Below are 22,974 nucleotides of genomic sequence, written 5' to 3'. Positions count from 1 at the left end.
TTTATAGGATTTGATAATATTAGGTATGTGCTTACCAGCATCCTGTTCGAAGAACCGACTTTCTACTCTTCTAGAAGTCTTGTGGAAAAATAGAACTCTTTTTAAAGGGGAGTTATATTCAGCCGACTTTACGTTAGTTGAAGTGAGAGATCTAATTGATGACCATCGATGGTTGTTAAGTGGAACATTCATTACAGTGACTTACATAAACAATTCTTTTATAATTCACGATAGTCCATCATGAAATATACAATATAATTATATTTTGTTGTTGTTCTTTTTTTAGAATAATAGTGGCACTCACATTTCTATTAATAATAATAGGAACGAGCTATGATGTTTCAATGTTTCGAAAACGTTAGAAGACAGATGAAAATTACCATCAAGTACAAGTACATTTTATTTGGAAAATGTTTTTAGCTTTTTCTGCATATTCTAACACGAAAAAAATATTTAATATGAAATGTGAGGATGCTGGTATTCCAGTTGTACACGGATTAAGATTTTTTGCGATGATAAGGATTATCTTAATTCATACATATTACTTTTCAAAGGATTTGTTTGGTAAAATTCTTGATTATTAAGATTGAATTTAGGTTTCTTTCTAAAAAATGTTTTAAATAAATTTATTTATTTTTATATATAAACTTAATCTTCCTTTTTCTATTTATATTACAAGAAAACCGGTCAATTAGTTGGAGAAAAAGTGAAGAATTTTTTGGCTATACAGCATTTACCCTAAGAATTCTCGCAGTTGATACATTTTTTTATATTAGTGGTTCCCTAGTCGCCTACTTGTATTTAAAAAAAGACACTGCCAAGTATATACGTAAACGGAATGATTATTTAAATATAATAAAATTATATTTTTTTGTTCTCCTGAAAAGGTTTATTAGGTAAGACCATTTTTTTAAATGATATATAATTGATTAGAATATCTCACTAATTTTTCGCTACTTCTGATTTTTAGGTTGACACCTAAATTCCTGGTATTAATCGAATTACTGTAAATAAATACTACGTGGTACAGTAAAACGTCCCTCTTTCCCATAACGAAACGTGACTCCGAAAATTTTCCAAAATATTGGTGGAGAAAAATTTTTTATATTCATAACCTTTTTAGTCTACAAGATTTGGTATGGATCTATGCTAATTGAAATTTTTTAAATACTCGTCATAATTATCTAATAATCGATATAATATTACTTATCGATATCGATCTTTCACAGTTTATAAGTTGGAGTTGGTACTTGACGAATGATATACAGTACTTCGTCATAATAAATTTTCTTTTATTCTTATCTTCAACGTAAGGCACAGTTTAATAAACATTTTCTTTATGTCAAAAATTCTCTTTGCAAGAAAAAATTATTTTAATTAAATGTACTTAATTTTTTTACAGGTACTTCAAAGTAGCAGCTAGTCTTTTTGGCTTATTGTTTACCTCATCGATAATTCTTACTAGCTATATATCCTACATTTATAATTATATTCCTACGTAAATATCAATATTAATAATTATTCATATATATGCTAATGTATACTTTACGAGCATTATATAAAAGGTTTATCTAAAACAAACGAGTAGTGTATGTAATGAACAAGTATTTCACAGATTGCTTTGTTATTTTACTGAATGCAAAAATGGTTTCGTTTAATCTGTAAAATAGGTTTCATTTGGTTTTGTTTTATGCTGAAATGGGGAATCATAAACTATTGTTAATTAAACTGGCTGTGAAAACTCGAGTAATCTATCCGCTTTGTGCGTAATTGCAACGCTATGGTATCTATGAACTAAAAGACGCTGCTGCTGAGTTTTTAAAACCTCGACGTATAGGACTTTGCTATAACAATTAATTTTTGTTATTAAAAAATTTCTTTTTGCATGTCAAACTACGTGACAATTAAATTTCAATCTTGTGCAATTATGATGCAAAAATTACCGCTAAAATGTAAGTATAATTAATAATTTAAAAATAGTATGAAAGCTGTAGCGTTTACTGTAGTAAATAAAAGGTTAGATTATGGCCACAGTAGATCAAACTTTAAATAATATGGGCAAGCAGATAAATTACGATGTGACATTGTTATCAAAAAAATAAATATATATATGTTAAACTTTCAGATTTAAAGCAACCATGAACATAATTATTAGAACAGGTTTCTAAGCAATTAGTCATACTATCAAATGTCAACCGCAAACTAACATCAAAGGTAAAAATCTCGTCCTTGAAGAACATGTCTGGGATGTTGAAGAGCATCGTCGGAAAACCGCAAGTTATTTAATAAAGTCACGAGTTAGTCGACAAGCATCAGTCGCTGCAACAACTTACTCAACTTTTTTAAACGTAATTAACAATTAGATGATTTATTCTTTTAATATTAATTTTGAAGATCAAATAATGAATATTGCCTTATTTGTAGTATTTTAGATAAGTGCAGCTCGATGTGTGCCTGACTTGCAATGCAATTGTGTTTATAATAAAAGTAAAAAATGTAAACACATTTCCGCAATGATTTACTTCATTAATAATGAAGAAAGCGCATCTAAAACTAGTATAAATTTACAATCACTTTTTGCACACGTATTTTTACAATTTACTACACAGCAACTGCGATGGCTATTTCTACCTATTTTTTTAAAAATATCATCAAAAGAATTGTTACACATGTGTTTTCTTAACTCGAGAATAAAAAACACCGACCTTTATTGCCAAAGTTATCTACTGCGTGCGCTAGTGTCCACTTCGGCTTCCCCTACCTTAACTTCGCACTGAGCGGATAATTCGACTCTAAACGCAGTCAACTTAAGCATATTTTTTAGATGGGCCGAAACTCGCTTTACATTTTGTAGAATTACAATACATTTAATTCAAGGTTCTACAAAATCGGAATTTGTATAAATTTTCTATAGTAATATATTTCTCTTCTTATATGTATTAGAGCCACAAACTTTTTTTTAATAGCGACCTATGCATTATTCGACAATGTTATTCCATCAACTACAGTGACTAAAGAAAACATTGGAACACTTGCTATGAAATATATTATTTATTATATTAAATTCATAATACAACACCTAATAACATATTATTAACATTAAATAAAGGTATGATTCTTTTTATTACACATGTAAGTTCTTAGTCAAATCGAAATGTAAAATATATATTAAATAGTTTTGATTTATTACTTACTAACGTAAATATTGCTTGGACTGTTGCATAAAGTATCTGACAGATATTTTTGTTAAATCCTAAATATTTAATATAACTATCTTTGACACGAGTAACACCTTGTAAACAATTATGCATACTCTTTACTAACTTTTCTGTAACGCTCAGTTATATAAAACTCCATACTTTAAGTATCATAACTATCATTATTTAAGCATAACAATTAAACATATATTCAGAATTGTTGAAACTTTACCTTCATAATCTAGGGATTTATACCTCTATCCAATGTTAATAATATGTTGATAATTATGCTATACTATACCTAATATAATTATTAGTGTATTTCATTTCACGTGTTCAAATATTTTCGTGAATCACTGCAGAAATGGTTTGTTTTATATTTGAAGATAAATATCTACAAATAGAGCGAATTTGTATAAAAAGATAATAGCGTAAAAATGTTCTTTAATGAAAGAGTTAATTGATTAATAATTTAACATTGGATTGTATTACAGAATGGACAATATATACAAATTTGGAAAAGAGTTGTACTATTCACCATGGTTCAGGATAGGTTCGTACCTTGTGGGTGTGATGACTGCGTATATTTTTGTCAAACTAAACAATAAATTATTATGGAAAAAAGTAAACAAATATTCTGATCGTTTGGCGCTTACAAATACTTCATTATCAAATTATAATATTTTCTTCATGATGTTGATGTTTACTCTAATGTTGATATTACTGAATTTAGAAAACAATAATACTATTTTTTATATTGGCCAATTTATGTAATTTATTAGTACTGTTTGGATTATATGAGAGAATAATATCAGTTTTAACTGCTGCTATTTACGTTGCTCTCAGTAGAACTGTATGGACAATTGGTATTGCATGGCTATTAATAGCATGTTGCACAAATAATGGAGGTAAAATTAAATATCTGATTCTATTCCTTATTTCCAAACTATTACTTACTAATCATTATTAATTAAATCATTTTATATTGTAGGTATTGTGAATAGTATATTTTCGTGGATATATTGGATACCATTCAGAAGATTGACTTTCGCAGCATATCTGATAAATCCAATTGTTATATATTATGTGACCTTTTTGAGTGAAACTACCCTTCTCGTTATTATTTCATTGATCGTATGTATTTTTTTATTTTTTATTTTTATTATACTGATTGATTAAATCAATTTTAATTAATTTTCCTTATGTCATTCTTTGTTTTGTAGGTAACATTATATTTAGGATGCACATTATTAGTTTACATAAATTCTTACATGGTATCGTTGATGTTCGAATTGCCGTATATCTATATGATGAAGGAAATGATGGATGATTACAATGAAAAAAAACGATACAACTACTTGTCTTTAATGTTTCTACGTGGTTTTTGAAAAATATAGGTCTTTTGAAAAGTCTACAATTTTATTACAATAATTTACTCAATAAGCAAATATTTGTTTATACTTTCTATTAGTGTTATAATTGGCATTAGGAATTCGAAATGTAATTGCCGCAAATATCAAATCCCTCCATTGTTTCTGTCCCTAAGCGCAATCTCTCTATTTACGGTCTTCGTAGCCTATTTCCTTAAAATCCCTTAATAATATTTTCCTCCCATTTACATCACGATCAACTCAGCGGTATTTTCCTGTTTGATATTCCGACCAATATTTTGTGCGCCGTTCGATCCTCCCCCATGCGCGCCACGTGACTAGCCCATCTTAATTAGCGTGATTTTACGACGTTGATAATGTCCGGTTTGTTGTACAATCGATGTACTTCAACGCTATGGAGTTTTCTCCATTCGCCCGTTTCCTCATCGCGTTTTGCACCGAAGATTTTACGAAGAACTTTCCTTTCGAAAACCCTAAATTTCTTTTCGTCCCGTAACGTAAGCGACCACAATTCGCTACCATAAAGGAATACCGGCAGGATGATTGTCCTGTATATCCCGATTTTTAATCGCCTAGACAGCAACCGCGAGATGAATAATTTGTTAACCGAATAAAAACATGAACTGCCTAAAGTGATTTTTTTCCTAAGTTCTTCGTTAATTCATTCGTCTGATTTATGATCGATCCTAAATACTTAAAGTTGCTAACCCGTTCAGAAACCTTATCCCAGACGACCAAAGTTTCAGTACTAGACATATTCTGAACTCTATCGGTTACCATATTTAAAATAGATAAATTTATTAAGTAAAGTTCGTTAAAACACATAACAAAAACTCCATAAAAAATAGGCTTTTTTAAAAAAATGTTTCATTTTATTACTAATATTTCTTTATCTTTGTAACATATATTTCAAAAAAACCGAAAAATGCAAAACTAATGCGTAATATTAAATAATTTAAATTCCTGTTTTTAAGTAGTAATCGTTCGTTGAATTCCTATTAATATGGGTTATAATACTGTAAGATCATAAATATAAAATGCTATTTAAAAAAATAGATAAGGTTTAAAGAAACATTAAAAAAAATTCTTAAATTTTATTTGTTGCAATCTATAGTCAATCAAAAATAGATTACCCTATGTTTAAAGTATATTTATATAAGGTTATCGCTAATACTTGAAAAATCGTGAAAAAAGTTATGTAGGACACCCGAGCGACACTTATTCTATGTTTGACGAACGTAATGGTCATCAGTCGATTTGTGCGATACACAGCGGTGCGCACTTTCAAAATTGAGCGCCACGGTTAATTGGTTAACACAAAACTTGTACTATTAAGTTTTTATTTTATTTTCTATGTACTTGTATTAATTTTGTAGAACATTATTTAATTTCATCTGGTACGGTCATTGGAGTTAATATTTACAGTGTGCACAGAAATCCAGCATATTGGCCAAATCCAAATGTTTTTAATCAAGACAGATTTTTACCGGAAAATATCAAGAAACGTCATCCCTTTTCCTACATACCATTTAGTGCGGGGCCAAGAAACTGTATTGTTATATGTCGCATGTAAAAATATTAGCAAAAACTTTAAAATTTTTTCTTGCTATTTTTGTTTTTTTCATTCTGCAGGTCAAAAATTTGCGATGCTTGAACTCAAACTATTTGTAGCTTTTATATTGTATAATTTTGAATTAGAACCAGTGGATGATCTAGATGACGTTACATATTTGGCAGGTATGACTTTAGCCCCGTCTAAACAACTACGAGTCAAATTTATACCAATTCTATAGATATTTTTAAACATATTACTTTTTACAAAATGATCAACATTTAAATACTTTTGTAGAGAATATATATAAAAGTCTTGAGTATTGTTAAAGACCAAAATGAACTTTTAATTGACTATGTTTAAATTGATATTTTATTATTAAAAAAATAAATGCAATTTATATGTTTTAAATATGTATATTTATTTAGATATTTTATAATTAAATTTACAAAAAAAAAACATATATATGTTGAATCACATATACGTTATGGTTTTTGGAAAAAAAGTTGATTTGCATGGATCAGGAAACAAGCCGTTGTTAAACAAAACCATAGTAGTAAGATTTAGAATTCTTTGCGATAATTTTTACGATTGCTGCAATGTATGTACGTTGTCTTGTCTGAATGTGTGTTCTGGAAATATAATAAAAGAAAAGAATGCACCGGTTAGTGCATTTAGATGATCGCAGAACAATTTCAAACGAACGAGCAACGAGGAAACACATTGAGAGAATTTGCAGAAAAGATCGAGTTGTTCGAATATTAGAAAGTATTCGTAGGTACTTATTGAAATATTATAATGATTAGTAGTAGGTTAAAATATTATACATTTCAACTAACACTTTCGCGGCGATTTAATTTTAGACAAAATAAATATTTATTTGAAGAAAGTAAAAATTAAATTGTATGAATATTTGCAAAATTATTATTATTTTTAAATTAATTAATTAGTTTCAAACCCTCTAACAAAGAGACTTTACATTAAAACACCAACGGATTTTAATGAACTTTGGTATTTCAGTTGTATATCTTTATGTTATTTTTGTAGTAAAATATTTTCGTCCATTGTCTAACCAGTTTTAAAAAAAACCTTCGGAAGTTTTTTTTTTTAATATCCGTGTTATAATATTTTAAATGTAAGAAATTACTAAGTTACGAGATAGGTTAAATAGTAGCACTCTCGTTTCTTGCGTCGTTTACTAGTGTTGGGTCATTTATGAAGGAGATTTTTTTCTATTCGTATTTTTTTATCTGTATGTTAAAAAAATTCTTTTTCATATTATAATACTTTATTTTAACGTATATTATTATGCAAAGATATATTGCGTAATATATCTGCATATTCTTGCATAAATTATGCAAAGAAAAAATAAATTTATATTCTATTTCGTGTGCAAGAAATAGAATACAAATTATTATAAAAAGTTAGAAACAATAAATTTTGTAATATCTTGTAATATTAATAAATGAAGATTGAATTACAGTAAACATTTTATGTTTTAACAGGTATATAAAAATATAGAAAATTTCAATATTCTTAATAACTCATGTCCTTTGTTTTTTTAAGATATTAGTATTAATGTAACTTTCAAACTCTGGCCAACGAAGGAAGGAAACTTGATCTGTTATAAGACATAATATCAATATTATATATACATGAAATTGTTAATTATTTAAGTATATATGATTGTTTTTTGTTATTGTTGAAATTTTATATATTTTGAAAAAAACTTTTTAAAATTTATGAATACAAAAGATTTATAAAAGAAAGATCTCCTCCACGAGGAATCGTACACTTATCACCACCGCAAACAGTAAGGACGCTACTATTTACATCAGCGTATTATTTAATAAATATTTTTATTCAAATAATATAACACGAATATAGAAAAAAAGCAAAAGCAATTTAAAAGCTTTTTTCTCAAAATAAGCTGGCCAATGGATAAAAATATCTTACCACGATAATACCTTAAGTGTATACTACTGATATAATAACAAAACTCTTTAAAATCCGTTAGTGCACCAGTGTAATGTCTTCGTGTAAGAGATGTTTAAAGAAATAGCAATCCACTTAAATCACCTAAGAATATCGAGCAAGTGGTAGCAGAAATTAAAACAACTATACAAACAAACGTCTGGTTATTTAAGGTTTGAGCAGTGGTCGAACGATTAAGAGAAATTTTTATATTTAATAGTGATAACTTAAACGATCGTATCCAAGCAAACGTATAATAGCATCGCATCGGTAAATGACGTAGGTCAGCCACCGTATTTGTTTCAAAAGGTCAATACGGAAAAAAAACTTATTTTTTACGTGTTAGTGAAAAATAGTCAACTTCTGGCACATGGTCAATGTTTGGTGGAAAAGATTTTAGAATACGTGACTCAAATAATAGTCGTTTGAAAGATTCCTTGAGAAAGGAGTATCCAATTTTCTGTATATTTGTTGCAACGTATAACAAAAAGCATTTTCTCATTCCATACTACAAATATACGAATTGATACGCGAATAAAAAAGAATAAAATAACAATTACTACATAAACAATGCCATGTCTTAATGAAGATAGTGATTTTATGACATTCGTTACAAGGCTGGGCTAAACGTGTATACGATCTTTGAATTAAATTACTTTGCTTTACAATATAAGACAGATAAATATAAAATCAGGTCTTGAAATTCTCGTTAAAAAGCTTTTAAAAGTACTAATCAGTATTCCAATTATAAAGGCTAATAACGAGGTTTTAATTTTGAAAAAAAGCTTTGCCGAGAAATACCATCTACGTTTCAATATTTTTTTTCACTATAATAATGGATATTGTAACATCGAACCGTCAAAATAATAAGAGAACAATTTATTTCATTATGTTATCTAAATAAATTTTAATTAATAGATAATTTATCCTACGAATAAATATATTAAATCGTTAATTTTTTTGTAAATTATAAGATACAACTAAAATGTAAAAAAATGTTTATATTATTTTTCTTCATTTTTTGTTTATTTACATTTATTAACAGTAAGGATTCCAATTTGATGTATGTATATAGATACATCTATGAATAGTATATATCTATAAATAGACAAGATATAATCCTTTTCTGTTATAACCTTTATAAAGTCTTTCAATGCTTACAATGTCTTACAAGAATAATAATTATTTCTGATATTTGATAAACATAGGGAATACTAATAAGGTAAATACGTTTTTGGTCACTATTAAAGGCAGTTAATTATTTATATTTTATCAGGTGGGAGAAAGTTCAGTTAAAGTCTTTAGAGGAAATGTTTTTCGAATTAGATTTAAATAATAAAATTTTAAAGATAAATCGATAGATTAATTGTAAGCCAAACAAAGCAATCATTTTCAGCTGATTTATCGATACTTTAATTAGGTATCGTGCAGTTTGCTTATTGAATTAATAAGACAGAATAAATACTTTGAATACTAAATTAGATTTAGAAAATTGGTTGATATTCCTGTCACAAGGAAACTTTCAAACGTCTACCATTCAAATCACGCATTCTAAAATCCTTTCCTCTCTTCTCTCATCCCTTTAGTTTATATATTTAGTATATATATATATAAGGATACCTTTTGTATTTTCTCATTCTCATTCTTGTGTTTACTCTTAATTCGTATTCCTTAATGTATTTCTTAATAAGATTTCTACTTTAGTGTAAAATTTCTCTTTATACTTTTGACTGTCTTTAGTTATGAAAAAACTTCAAGTTTGAACTCAACAATTCTAGTAACGGCGTAGAAAACATTGTACAAGCATCGATAAAAAATAGAAAGAAGTAGAAATTAAGATCCGACAGGTTTAAATTCAATAGAAGAAAATGTTTCTTACGGATCTTAGAAAGCAAATAAGGTAAGTACATAAAAATTTTTTTTAGCGCGCGCGCGCGCGCGTGTGTGTGTGTGTGTTTGTGTGTGTGCATATTTTATTTAATAAATCTTAAGATTTTGAATTAAACTCTGATTTTGTCTTTCTTTTTTTTTTATTTCAATCAATAAATTAAATAGAAAATACTTTATTAATCTAATCTCAAGAGAGCAAGAAATGGCACATGATGAAATAACAAAGAAATCTTTTAAAGAAAGTTGGCAAAATCTTTCTGAAAGTATTGATCTATTAAATAACGTGACAAAAATTTTACATAAAGAAATCAATGTATTTGAGTCTGCAAACAAAATTTTTGAGCTTGAATCTACTGGTTATTTCGAAGATGTGATGAAACAAGAGATCGGACCAATAGATGTCAAAGTAGAACAATCAAGTGATATTAACAAACCTTACTTTTGTATTCATACTCGAGCCAAAGTAATTCATAGTTTAAAGATACATTTAGGTCTTATAAATAACTTCGACGGAAGTAATAGATCTGTAGAAGGATTTATTTACGACGTTCAAATGGTGTTAAATCTTATCTCCGAAAATGAACAAATGTTTTTCACCAAATTAGTTTATGCAAAGAAAATAAGGGGAGATGCAAAAATATTTCTTGATCAATTTGTAATATCTACGGTAGAATCATTTTTCAAATATCTTCGATATTATTATGGAGATACTAAAATATTTTTAAACGCTAAAATTTATAGAAATAGATGCATTCAAAGATCAAAATCAGTATTAAAGTATACCATGAAATTTGAACGAGCTCAACAATATGTTTTAGAATCTATTAAAACCAATCCTGCGTTAACAGACTTGCAAAAGAAAGCTAATGTGTTGATTGAAACGAGAAATGGATTAAAGGAATATATTGATGGGTTAGATAGCAATTTAAAAATCTTATTAGACATTTCCTGTCCAGAAGATTTACAACAGGCACAAAAAATGGCATTAATGTGGACAAAAACGGCGAGGTTAGTTGAGAAGCAACAAATGTTTTAATTGGATACACATAGAATAATTGAAATAGAAATAATAATACGAAACTGTCCTCATTAAGACGTAATACTTGTTTTCATATCGATACTATCATATCAAATATAGAACTCTATATCGTTACGAATTCCTTAATAAAAGTTTCACTATAAAATACTCTAATGTAATATTTTTTTGTAAACATTATTAGTCATCCATTAGCAGTCATAAAATTTTTTTCTTTCTATTCTAGTTTTTAACATTTATCAATATTTTTTAATTTTTTAGAAAAACAATTTCTAATTACTTAACTGCAAGTAACATGTAACACATCACTTAATAAATCTCTGGATTGACACATACAAGGTAACACTGTTGACAGACTAATATGATTTTTAGATTGTAACAACCTTCAAACGATGTATGTCAAAATTTCATGACATTCTGACAATTAGTTTACAGATTGCAATGATTTTAGTGACCCCAGTTTAATAATTTTTAAAACAATGAATATATATAAAAAACAATTTCGTGTGATGATTAAACATTGTTTTTTGATAGGGAAAAATACTGCTAAAGTTAAACAGTAGCTTGGCAAGTGTTATAAGAATACTGCACTAGGCAAATTAATTATTATCATTTATTATGCTAAATTTAAACACAGTAATTCGAAAACAACTTAACCGATTTTAATGAAATTTTTTTATTTTATGTATTATAATTTTTTCCAATTAGAATATAGGATAGCTTATATGACGATTGTTTATTTTTTATTACCAATTTAAGAATTTAGTATTAATTTATTTCATGTCATACATTTTTTTTAAATTTACAAACAACATAACATTACTTTTTCTATTTTTTCGAATATTTTTATATCTTTATTATTTGTTAATAAAAAACTTTGTCAATATTTCACGTAGTATACTATACTCAAATAAACTATACTCAAATATGAGATGAATAAAATGTTTTTTTACTTGAACTCCATTCTACTTTACAATTTGTTCGTAGACGTTTGGTAAATTATTAAATAAGTGAAAAAATATAGCACGTGGACAGTATCTTTAGTGAGATAACGTCGTTGTTGTTATTTATTTCGCTTAGATTATTTTTTTACTAGGTCTTTTGGGTGGAGTCTTTTTAGGCATCTAGAGATGTGTTGGTAGTAATTGTCATTGGCTATTACAAGATACATAAAAAAAAGAATTAGACAACACTGTAGAATATATTAAAAGCAGCTGACAAAACTCCATTCAAAAGCAAGTAAATTACTGTCACATTTTTATTTTGCTTCTTCATAAAATATACTTGATTCATAAAGACAAAATATGTCTATTAAATTAGATTTTTACATGTTATTATAAAAAATATCCCAAGACATGTACCTACCCATGCATATAAGAAAATTATATTATTAATTGTAATATTTGCGTATTTAAGAAACTTATACTAATGTTTGTATAAAATAAAAATATTTTGAAGATGTTGAACGCCCTGCGAGAATCGGTGGAGTTTACCACGGGGCTGAAATTCGAGACTTGTTGTGTAGACAGTTCCATAAGCTTAGAGAGTGATACGATTCAATGCGTTCTTGAGATTTTTCGTTGTACAGATCTTTATTTGGACGAGAATATTTAAAAAAGTTTTTGGTTCTTCTCTAAATATTCTCTTCTCAAGAGGTCTTCAAGGGTCTCTTCTCAAGAGTTTGTGGTTCAAAGAATAAAGACAAGATATGTTTTAAATAATAAGAGTCGAGAGAGAGAAAGAGAGAGAGATAGATAGAAGTGTGGCAGGCTATGGAGTTGAAAAAGTATTTCTTGAAAAGATCTCTATTAGATCTCTCATTACATCTGTATTAGAACCTTTGTTCACTCCAGCAGTATTTTCCATATTTTTTTCGTAGCATTTTTATTTCGTCATTCCTAAAATGTTTGTTATATAGCGCAAGAATGTAGATGAAAAAGAGAAATTGAAGATTATAAGATTATTCTTCTGTTTATATTCATGGGCTTTATTTCTGTGTGAATTTATGTAAAATTAAATAAAATAAATATTTTCAATTGTCATAAAACAATATTGATTTATCATTTGTTCTTACCTATATCACTATCTGATGTTAATATGAAGTTATACATTTTAAGAAAAAACATAGAATAAGTAACCTAAACTAGTAACTCTTGACACGTAATGTGACACATAATATAAATCAAAGGTAATAAAATAACAGGTTACTGATCGGCAACCATTTGCTAAACCACCTACCTATGTCAATTGGACTTATACAACTTTTATAATCGATGATAATGCAAATTCATTTATCGACCAATTTTAAATTGTATAAAACATGAAAATTTTTTAAGAAATTAAACATGATCTAATTATACATCAAAAGTTTACATTAAATTAAGCATGAATTACATGATATCTCATTCTTTTTTCAAAAATGAATTTAAACCACTTTCAAAATATACGGTCTAATTATTACTTTAGCAGTATTCGTATTTTATTGTATTTTGTACATTTTAGTTTTTTTTACACATAATTATATTTGTATTCTTAATTCTATTTAAATAAATACGTTAATAAATACGTGATTTCTTATATAGACAAAAGAAAAGAGATGTTTCTAGGAAAGGTAGAAACGACCTTCTTATAAGTATAAATAAATTTTCTAAGATAAGCGAAGATGTGTTTTTCGGTTAGGTAAAAGTATAAGAAATGTTATCCTCTGTTGGTTTGATATGAAAAAGTGAGAGTATTTCTAGAATAGAATAAATACGTAATTACTCATATAGACAAAAGAAAAGAGATGTTTCTAGAAAAGGTAGAAACGACCTTCTTATAAGTATAATTAAATATTGTAAGATAAACGAAGATGTTTTTTTGCTAGGTAAAAGTATAAGAAATGCTGTCCTCTGTTGTTATAATATGAAGAAGTGAGAGTATTTCTAGAATAGAATAAATACATTTTTCACATTAGCATAGAATAAAGGTTTTTTCATATAAATAAATGTAAACAGATATTTCTAGAATAAGGTAAAATCGTTCTTCTTACAAGGTTAAATACATATTACTAGTAAAAGGTAAAGATGTTTTTCTTATCAATAAGCGTGAATGATATTTCTAGAATAAGGCACAACTGTTCTTCTTATAAAATTAAATATACAGGGAGATCGGTAACTGGCGGTACAAGCGAAAAGGGGATCTCATTCTACATAAAAAAATAAATCTAAAATATAGAAATTACTTTGTTAATTATGTGTCCCATAGAGAAAACGATCTACAGTGAGATCCGTTATAACGAGGCATGATCAGGTGCACGCGTACTTTGCGAAAATTTTAAGTCAATTCTCTCGAAAACAAAGTCTCAAACGAACAATTTTTATTCTAAATTTTCGATTAATTTTTTTTATGTAGAATCACTCTCTTTTCGCTTGTTACCAATCACCCTGTATATTTCAAGAATAAGTAAAGATGATTTTCTCAGAAACGAATTTAATAGATATTTTTAGAATAAAGACGTTTTTTTTTTGATAGGTAGAACTGTAAGAAATGTTTTCGTTGCTATGGTATGAAGAAATGGGAAAATGTATGAGTGTGTGTGTGTGTTTCTAACGTACGTGATTTTAAACACTTGGATCATGAAATCTGTTGCTTTTCGCGATAGTGCGAAGTGGGGATTCCAAACGAAAGAGTAGTTTAAGGTGAAGTACACGAAAAGGGAAGGAACAATAGGGGCTATAGAGAGGGGGATTTAGTATATAAGCATGTAACGAGTGAGACCTGTGTGTCATAGTAAAGTGAAATATTAAAGTGAGTTATTAAAAGTGTGTTTTACAGACGATGAGTGCTTCGATAAAAGAATTTTCCTGCAATCTAATATTTTCAAAATAAGGTAACAAATCTATATTAGTAATAAATTCGTATTCTGTTCTGTAAACCAAGTGAAACATTTCAATTAACACAGCCATTAGATCTCTTAGCCCAGATTCTGAGTAAAGTACTGGCTCCACAGACTGACCCAAAATAGGGCATTCATTCTCTTGGCCGAGTAAACGCTGGTAGCGTGACCGGAACGGAGAAAATAATATTTAGAATTGTTCTTGTTCCTCGACATCCCCTTCTGGGACGTCACAAAATCCATATGATTTTTTGTTAGTACTAACCCTACCCTCGTAGCACAAAAATATGAAATTAATATCTTTTTCAAATATTTGTATATTATTCTTTAGCAACATTTTTTAATATGAAATAAATATTAATTCTAAATATTGTACATATGTTCATAAAATGTTCAGTAAGTGTTCAGAAAATTTTAATTAAGTATTTGGAGAATATAAAATAGATATTTGAAAAATATTTATTAAATATACATGTAATATGTATTTTATATTTAACCTCTCAAGCAACACGCTCGAGTTAACTCGAATGACGTGTTAACTCATATTTCTATGATTTTGTACACTTAAATATAATAGAAAATTGAAAATAAGAAAGTGAAAGCAAAGAAAAAGAATCGTTTTTTCCGAAAAATGTTTTTTTCCGAAATAGTAATTCAAAAAAAGAAAGATTAAAAAGTCGACTTATGTGTATCATTGCATTATTCGGCTCTTCTCTGATTTGTGAAACAAAATCCAAAATTAACATTAAAATATTGATTATTTCTGTATTTTTTTAATTTTTTTCTCAAAACCATGTTCCAGACTATTTTTTATGTAACAAAAAAAATGATTTTTTTTAACCGTTTTTGTTTCAAAATCATTGCTGCTTAAGGGGTTAAATTATAATGTTTAAATTTTAAAAAAATTATAAATTACCGACTTTTATTTACATGAATTATTTAAAAGGAGCATTATATTTTGTTTTTTAGATATTTTATTAGACTACCCTAGTAGCACAAAATATTGAATACATGTGTATTTAATATTAAAAAGACATTGAATCTCTTTTTAATATTTAAATATATATATATATCAAATATTTATTTTATATTTAAAAAAAAATGTTTTTTTTTCAAAATTTTATTCAATATTTATTTTAGATTTAGAAAGAAATATCTTTCATGTATTAATGTAACATTTATTTTAATATTTATTTCATATTACGAAGAAATATATTTTTTATGATTTGAAATACTGGAAATTTAATATTAGAAATAAAATATATGAGCCCTTTATTTTAAAGATGATTTAACTCAATTTATGTACAAGTCGAAATATTGAAGATTTTGCGTTTCAATACAATTAAAAATATACGTACAAGATACTAACGATTTATACTTCTTAAGTGTATCTAAAGGCTTTAAATTTATATTTCTTATAAAAAGAGTGGCAATAATTAAGTGAATAATATGCGTTTTCTAACCACGAATAGAGTAAGGCCTCTTTCAAAATAAACTTTTAATCATTCTGTTGATCAGTTAATTTTTTTTTACAAAATCTTCATGATTTTAAATATATTTGTAACAAATTGCTTCTGAATGAAAAGCATTTTAATCCTTGAAGGTGCAGTAGCCAAAAATAATGATACAATTTATTTTAATTTGACATTAGTAATGGACGCTTGCCTTTTTCTGTCTGCCATTGTAACATGAATAATCCATTTTTTAAAAGATCATTTATTTCAGAAGTAAAATCATTAGGATTATCAGCTAAGGAGTCTGATTTTGCATCACCATAATAAATGGCTATTGGAAAAGGAGATACAGTTTAATTTTTTAACACTAATTTACATAAAATCGGCAAAAACTAATTTCTCGAATTTTTGGAAACTGGAATACTATTATTATTAAAAATTAACCGAATGGAACAAGTTTCTTTAAATTCAAGAAACACACCTGTTTCAACTCGTAACAATTTTATTAGATTCTCTTTCATACCAAAATATTAGGCTGTTCGGAAAGTCATTTTGTTTTTTTTTTTTTGTGAAAACGAAAGACAATTTTCGTAGAATAAACAAATATTTTATAAAGTAATATATTGACCATTCTGGTCCAATACCTTTTGCCATCTTTCTGGTAGTAGCATGATTCCATGCTCATAAAAATTTTGTTCTTTGCTGGCTAAAAACTGATCGAGGCGATTTTTGGCTTCCTCATTTGGATTAATTGTTTTACAATCTAAAAACTTTTTCTGTGACTGGAACAAATAATAATTCGAAGATGCGAGATTAGGAGAGTATAGTGGGTATGACAGTATATCTCATTCAAGCTGTAAAAACTTTTGGCGAGTGACCAAACTTGCATGAGGTCTCGCATTATTTTGATTGAACACTACACCTTTTTTGTTGATTATTCTGGCCTTTTTTGTTGAAGTGCATCTTTCAGTTTGTTCATCTGATGACAGTAAACTTCCGAATTTATTGTTGTGCTATTGGTTAAAAGCTCAAGAAAAACCAATTTCTTTGAAATTCCACCAAACAAAAAGAACCACATTTTTTAGAAGGATATTGGCTTTCGAAATGCTTTAAGCCGGTTCATCTTTTTTGCTCTATGATATCTTGTGTTTGACACTGGTATATACAACCCACTTTTCGTCTCTAGTAATAATGCGTTTCAAAAATGGATCATTTTTATGACGTTTTAGAAGCGAATCACAGACGTTAACACGACGACACAAGTTTCTCTCCGTGAAAGTATGGGGAACACATATACCGAGCTTCGAGATTAAATCCAGACCTTTCAGGTTGTCATAAACAGTTGAATTTAATAAATTTAACCTCTCATCGATCTCACATGTTGTTATTTGCCGATTTGCATCAACTAATGCCTTTATCGTGTCTTTATTAGCTTCAACTGGCCTTTCAGAACGTGGTGCAATTTCAACGTCAAAATTGGCGAATCGAAATTTTGCAAACCAGTTCTGGCACTGGCAAACTGTCAACACATTTTCTCCATACACATCTGTTAATTTCTCTCTAGTTTTAACAGCATTTTTACCTTTTCTATAGTAAAAAAGTAAAATATGACGAAAATGCTGCTTATTGCTCTTCATATTAAAAAGGGCACCAACCAAAAACTACTGCATAGAATCAATTGGAATTTTTCATACACAAGCCTTGCTATATCAGCTCTCAAAACATATAATGACTATGCGGCTTAACCCACATTACATAAAAACTTTCTAAAAACTGTCTAAAACATTTCTTGAAAAGTTATAAACCTTTTAAAAAGGTTTCTAAAAAATCTTTCTACAAGGTGAAAATGTCTGCGTTCAGAAACTTGCAAAAGATTTCTCAAAAGGTTTTTGAAAGATTTTTTAAAAATCTTATCACCATATTTTGCGAAAAGTTTCTACAAAACATTTTTGAAATTTTTTCAAAAAAGACAATTATTGAGGAGCTTCTCCAGCCAAGGGCTCACTGACCAAATCTTTTTTCACGAATGACCGAATTTTTTTTTTTTTTTTTTAGTGGCGTTGTAAGACTGTGGAACTTATTACGAAACAGACCCTGACCCTCCATCCCGGCTGAGTCCCCTGGGTGGGATTCGTGAAAAAATTTGACCGCTGGACTGACGGCTGGGACCGGCGGGATTCGAACCACGGACCTTTCGCTTTCCGGGCACGACTGTTCTTTAACCAATTGAGCTATCCAGAGCTACAGACAAATGTTCCTCACGAATGCCTTATAAGTTTGGCATGGAGGCGCTCTTCCCACGGAAGGTTGTTATAAGATTTTCTGAAACCTTATCGTTATGTTTTGTTAAGGCCGGCGATACAAGTAAAATAAAAAAAAAATCGAATTTTTTTTTCATAAATAGTTAGTTTAATATCTCAAAAATATGCCCGTAAATTTTTAGAATGAAATTCGCATTATGTATCGATTAAAAATTCATTTAAGTGCTTCGCCTCAACTCGGCGCTAGACGCGAACGCTAAACTTTGAACGCGTTTTTCTCAAAACGACTTTTTTCAAACTGACGTGCAAAATAACTCGAAAAGTTCTTAACTGATTCTTATGAACTTAAGCACACATTTTCTTTATATTATTAGCTTCTAGTTGAATTTTAAGAATGCCACCAAAATTTTCAAAAATTGCCATTTTTGACCCAAAAATCGTTTAAAAAAGGGTCAAAAATCAGATTCTTTTTGTCTGAGTCTTTTTTTAATTTTAGAGTGCTGTAACTAAAACTAAAAATTACCATGATTGATGCGTTTCGCCGCGAGGGCCTCAGGAGTTTTGTTATTACAGCAGCCATTTTGAAAAAAAAAATTTTTTCAAAATCAGATTCTTATATTTTAATATCTAATGAATTAACATGCTATGTTTCAAAACGATTCATTTATTCCTTCCATTTTAAATAAGCCTCTGAAAAACGGTCAAAATTTAGGAGTTTACATGTATCGCCGGCCCTAAAGGTTTCTATAAATGTGTTTGAAATGTTTTTGACATATTTTTCATAACATTTTTACAAACTTTTTTGAAATATTGTGTGTAATTTTTGCAAAAGGTTTCTGCAAGATTTTATTGTAATTTTTTTTCATCAAGACTATAAATGCAGTATCTTTGTTATTTGCAATAATATTATTTGTCTATGCATTATCTAATTGTTTATCTGTATTAGTTTTAAAATAAAATATATTATTATTATTAATATCGGAAACAGAAGTAGTATTTATTTCAGAAATAATTGACGAAATTTTTAATTCCTCAATAATTATGTCGATACATCGATTCTGAATAGACGACACAATCATCTGTTTCTTTATAAATTTATTTTTTTTGTAACGTTCCTGGGACATTTATCGGTCTAAAATGTACAAGACACAATATATGTGAGACAATATTACAATATGTAAATATTATTACATAAAAAAATATTCCTTACTTTTGAGTTGTTACGTCGTATGTGTAACACACGGCAAGAAAAGTAATTAACAAACGTAACACACACTATACGCAGAACACTGATTCAAGATGTTCGCTCGATAAACGTTTGCTCAGATTGAGCGTGTATCCACTAATTATTTGACTGTTCCGTTTTCAATGTCTCTATAGTTACCCGAAAAACATTGATAAAAAGTATTATCAATATTTTTCGATAACTGCATTGATATGTCTCGTTTTGTTCTTAATATAATGCAATTTTCAGACGACACGACAAATTGATGCTACTCACAAAATGTCTTTTAAAAACAAAAAATTTCTAATATCAGAAAGAAAATTTGCTGCTAATTTTGAAAGTAGCTTAACTCTATTTTCCAAAAAATAAGGTTAGTCACCGTTATAGTTACATTTTTACATGATATTTTCATTCTAAAGCAATTTGTTACTAGTATATTTAAAATCATTAGGATCATGTAACAAAAAAATTTGCTGATTAATAGAATAATGAAAAATATTTTGTTGAAAGTGACATAATTTCGTTCGTGATAGGAAAACAAATTTTATTCACTTAAATATTAAAAAGAGATTTTAAGTCTTTTATAATAATAAGTAATAATATAAATGTCTTTTATTAAAATATTAAATACACATGTATTCAATATTTTGTGCTACCAGGAACCTTTAAAAGATAAGTGTATAAATTTCTAAGCTGTCGAGTAGTTAGTTCGGGAAATGTACCATTTTGAATAAAACAGTTTCCTTTTTTATTTTCAGAAAGATGAATAAGGACGAAATTCAAAATCTGACAAAAAAATTTTTGTTACAAAATAAAAGTGGTACTGAAACCAAAGCTTGGTTTGATGAACATTATCCGAACTCTGCACCAGGAAAATCAACCGTTCAGAGGTGGTTTACTAAGTTTAAACGAGGCGATATAAGCGTCGAAGATGAACCACATTGTGGGAGACCAAAAAAAGCTTTAACGGAAGAAACCATAGAAAAAGTCCAAGAAATAATTTCGAATGACCCAAAAGTAAATTTGTATGTGATAGCTATAAATTTAAAGATATCAAAAGACCGTGTAGGTTATATAATACACGAATCGTTAGGCATAAAAAAACTGAATGAAAAGTGGATAAAGAACGATTCAACAACAGAAACAGAACAAAGTGGTAGTGATGAATCATTAATAAACTCTGATAGTAGTAGTGGTTCAAGTATGACTACAATAGAGAAAAACATGGTATCTACATCTGAAAAACAGCCATCTAACGAGCCTGCACTACCTAGTACATCAGCATTATCTAAATTGTGCAGGGCAGACACTACAGAAACAGAAAAAAGTAGTAGGGATGACTCTGATGACTACTCATCAATAAACTCTGATAGTAATAGTGGTTCAAGTATGACTTTAACAGAGAAAAATATTATATCGACTTCTAAACAACAGCCACGTAGCAAACCTGCACATCCTACTATATTAGATATGATAAGATCAGCTATAAGTGATTTGAATAAAAAAGATGGATCATCATTTCAAGAATATAAAAAGTATATATCAACAAATTATTCTATCGACATAAAAATGTATGAACCGTTTATAAAAGAATATTTGGAGAATGGAGTAGACGCCGGTGTTATAAAAGTCAAAACGGAAGTTTTCTTTAAATTAGGATCATTGAAAGAGAATGAAACCAAATCTCTAGAACATATTATTGAAAATCAACCAGAATTCTCAACAAAATCATCTAATAAGAAGAAAAAATAAAAATACCGAAAAAGGTGCGTTCCAATATTGAGAATATATCGAGCAGTCCATCCCCAATATCATCCACAAAGAAATTACTAATTAAGAAAGCAGCGACCGTAAGTCTGGTCAATATGAAACGTAAATCTGCGAAAAGTCCAGCCGCAAAACCATCGAAAACTAAGGAAAATTAAGTTACCAATGCGTTGGCCGAAAAATAAACTACAAAATAACCTGCAATACCAAAGAAAGTTAAGGCGAAAAAGATAGTTAACTCCTTAGAAAAAGTGAGTAAGCCTATTAAATACCTATTAACTATGTATCAAATATTTATTTTAGATTTAGAGAAAAATATTTTTGTTAAATGCTCTTTCAATATACAGGGTGATCGGGAACTGGGTGTACAAGCGAAAAGGGGGTGATTCTACATGAAAAAATAAATCGCAAATGTAGAATAACATTTTTTTGTTTCAGGTTTTGTTTTCGAGAAAATCCCTCCGTCACGGGTGACTGACGTTCATCTATATTTTAAATACAAAATAACGCCTGTGGCCTGACTGGAATATTCCTAAGAAATCAAGTGGCGCTCAACGTGTTAATCATATCTCCTTATAACGGATCGCATTACTCACTTTTTCTTATGAAAAGTGAGTTTCTAACGACATTAGGAAAAGAGAGTTTCTAAATAGGAAGGTAGTTTCTTAACCACCTTCTTCGCAAAAACTTTTCTCGTTATAAGGTTTTTTTGTTGTTTATTTTTCTGCCGACGCTTTGATAGCTTCAGATTCTTTTGTTATAAAACGTCAATATTACGTTTAATATTGACCAGACTTACGGTCGCACCTTTCTTAATCGGTAAATTCTTTGTGGGTAATTTTGAGGATGCTTGGGGATTGCTCGATATATTCTCAATATTGGAACGCACCTTTTTCGGTATTTTTATTTTTTCTTCTTATTAGATGATTTTGTTGAGAATTCTGGTTGATTTTCAATAATATGTTCTAGAGATTTGGTTTCATTCTCTTTCAATGATCCTAATTTAAAGAAAACTTCCGTTTTGACTTTTATAACACCGGCGTCTACTCCATTCTCCAAATATTCTTTTATAAACGGTTCATACATTTTTATGTCGATAGAATAATTTGTTGATATATACTTTTTATATTCTTGAAATGATGATCCATCTTTTTTATTCAAATCACTTATAGCTGATCTTATCATATCTAATATAGTAGGATGTGCAGGTTTGCTACGTGGCTGTTGTTTAGAAGTCGATATAATATTTTTTCTCTGTTAAAGTCATACTTGAACCACTATTACTATCAGAGTTTATTGATGAGTAGTCATCAGAGTCATCCCTACTACTTTTTTCTGTTTCTGTAGTGT

At 28.4% G+C, this 22,974-nt stretch overlaps 3 protein-coding genes across 4 annotated transcripts; 2 read left to right on the top strand and 1 right to left on the bottom strand.

Moving 5' to 3' along the window:
* Positions 1-336: 336 nt before the first annotated feature.
* On the top strand, positions 337-9,372 carry LOC107073699 (uncharacterized). The gene is made up of 11 exons (XM_089174318.1): positions 337-392; positions 1,031-1,136; positions 1,230-1,309; positions 1,403-1,498; positions 3,692-3,821; positions 3,931-4,105; positions 4,189-4,331; positions 4,421-4,577; positions 5,965-6,138; positions 6,221-6,325; positions 9,323-9,372. The coding sequence occupies exons 1-11, from the start codon at positions 337-339 to the stop codon at positions 9,370-9,372; spliced, it is 1,272 nt and encodes a 423-aa protein (XP_089030444.1).
* Positions 9,373-9,737: 365 nt separating this feature from the next.
* LOC149031925 (uncharacterized) lies at positions 9,738-11,693 on the top strand. 2 transcript variants are annotated; one of them, XM_089174327.1, is made up of 4 exons: positions 9,738-10,014; positions 10,170-11,012; positions 11,302-11,379; positions 11,469-11,693. In XM_089174327.1, the coding sequence occupies exons 1-3, from the start codon at positions 9,983-9,985 to the stop codon at positions 11,339-11,341; spliced, it is 915 nt and encodes a 304-aa protein (XP_089030453.1). In that variant the 5' UTR covers positions 9,738-9,982; the 3' UTR covers positions 11,342-11,379; positions 11,469-11,693. The 2 variants fall into 2 exon arrangements, with proteins under 2 accessions (XP_089030453.1, XP_089030451.1); XM_089174325.1 differs by lacking the exon at positions 11,469-11,693 and having other exon boundaries at positions 9,739-10,014; positions 11,302-11,383.
* Positions 11,694-16,553: 4,860 nt separating this feature from the next.
* LOC149031924 (histone-lysine N-methyltransferase SETMAR-like) lies at positions 16,554-18,008 on the bottom strand. The gene is made up of 4 exons (XM_089174317.1): positions 17,538-18,008; positions 17,250-17,384; positions 17,000-17,153; positions 16,554-16,702 (listed from the first exon to the last, which is right to left on the bottom strand). The coding sequence occupies exons 1-4, from the start codon at positions 18,006-18,008 to the stop codon at positions 16,554-16,556; spliced, it is 909 nt and encodes a 302-aa protein (XP_089030443.1).
* Between the last annotated feature and the right edge of the window lie 4,966 nt (positions 18,009-22,974).

Source organism: Polistes dominula, unplaced genomic scaffold (assembly GCF_049000335.1).
Source record: "Polistes dominula isolate Pdom_NZ unplaced genomic scaffold, Pdom_raw_medaka contig_290, whole genome shotgun sequence".
Lineage (NCBI taxonomy): Eukaryota > Metazoa > Arthropoda > Insecta > Hymenoptera > Vespidae > Polistes > Polistes dominula.
This window is presented reverse-complemented; position numbering and strand designations above follow the sequence as displayed.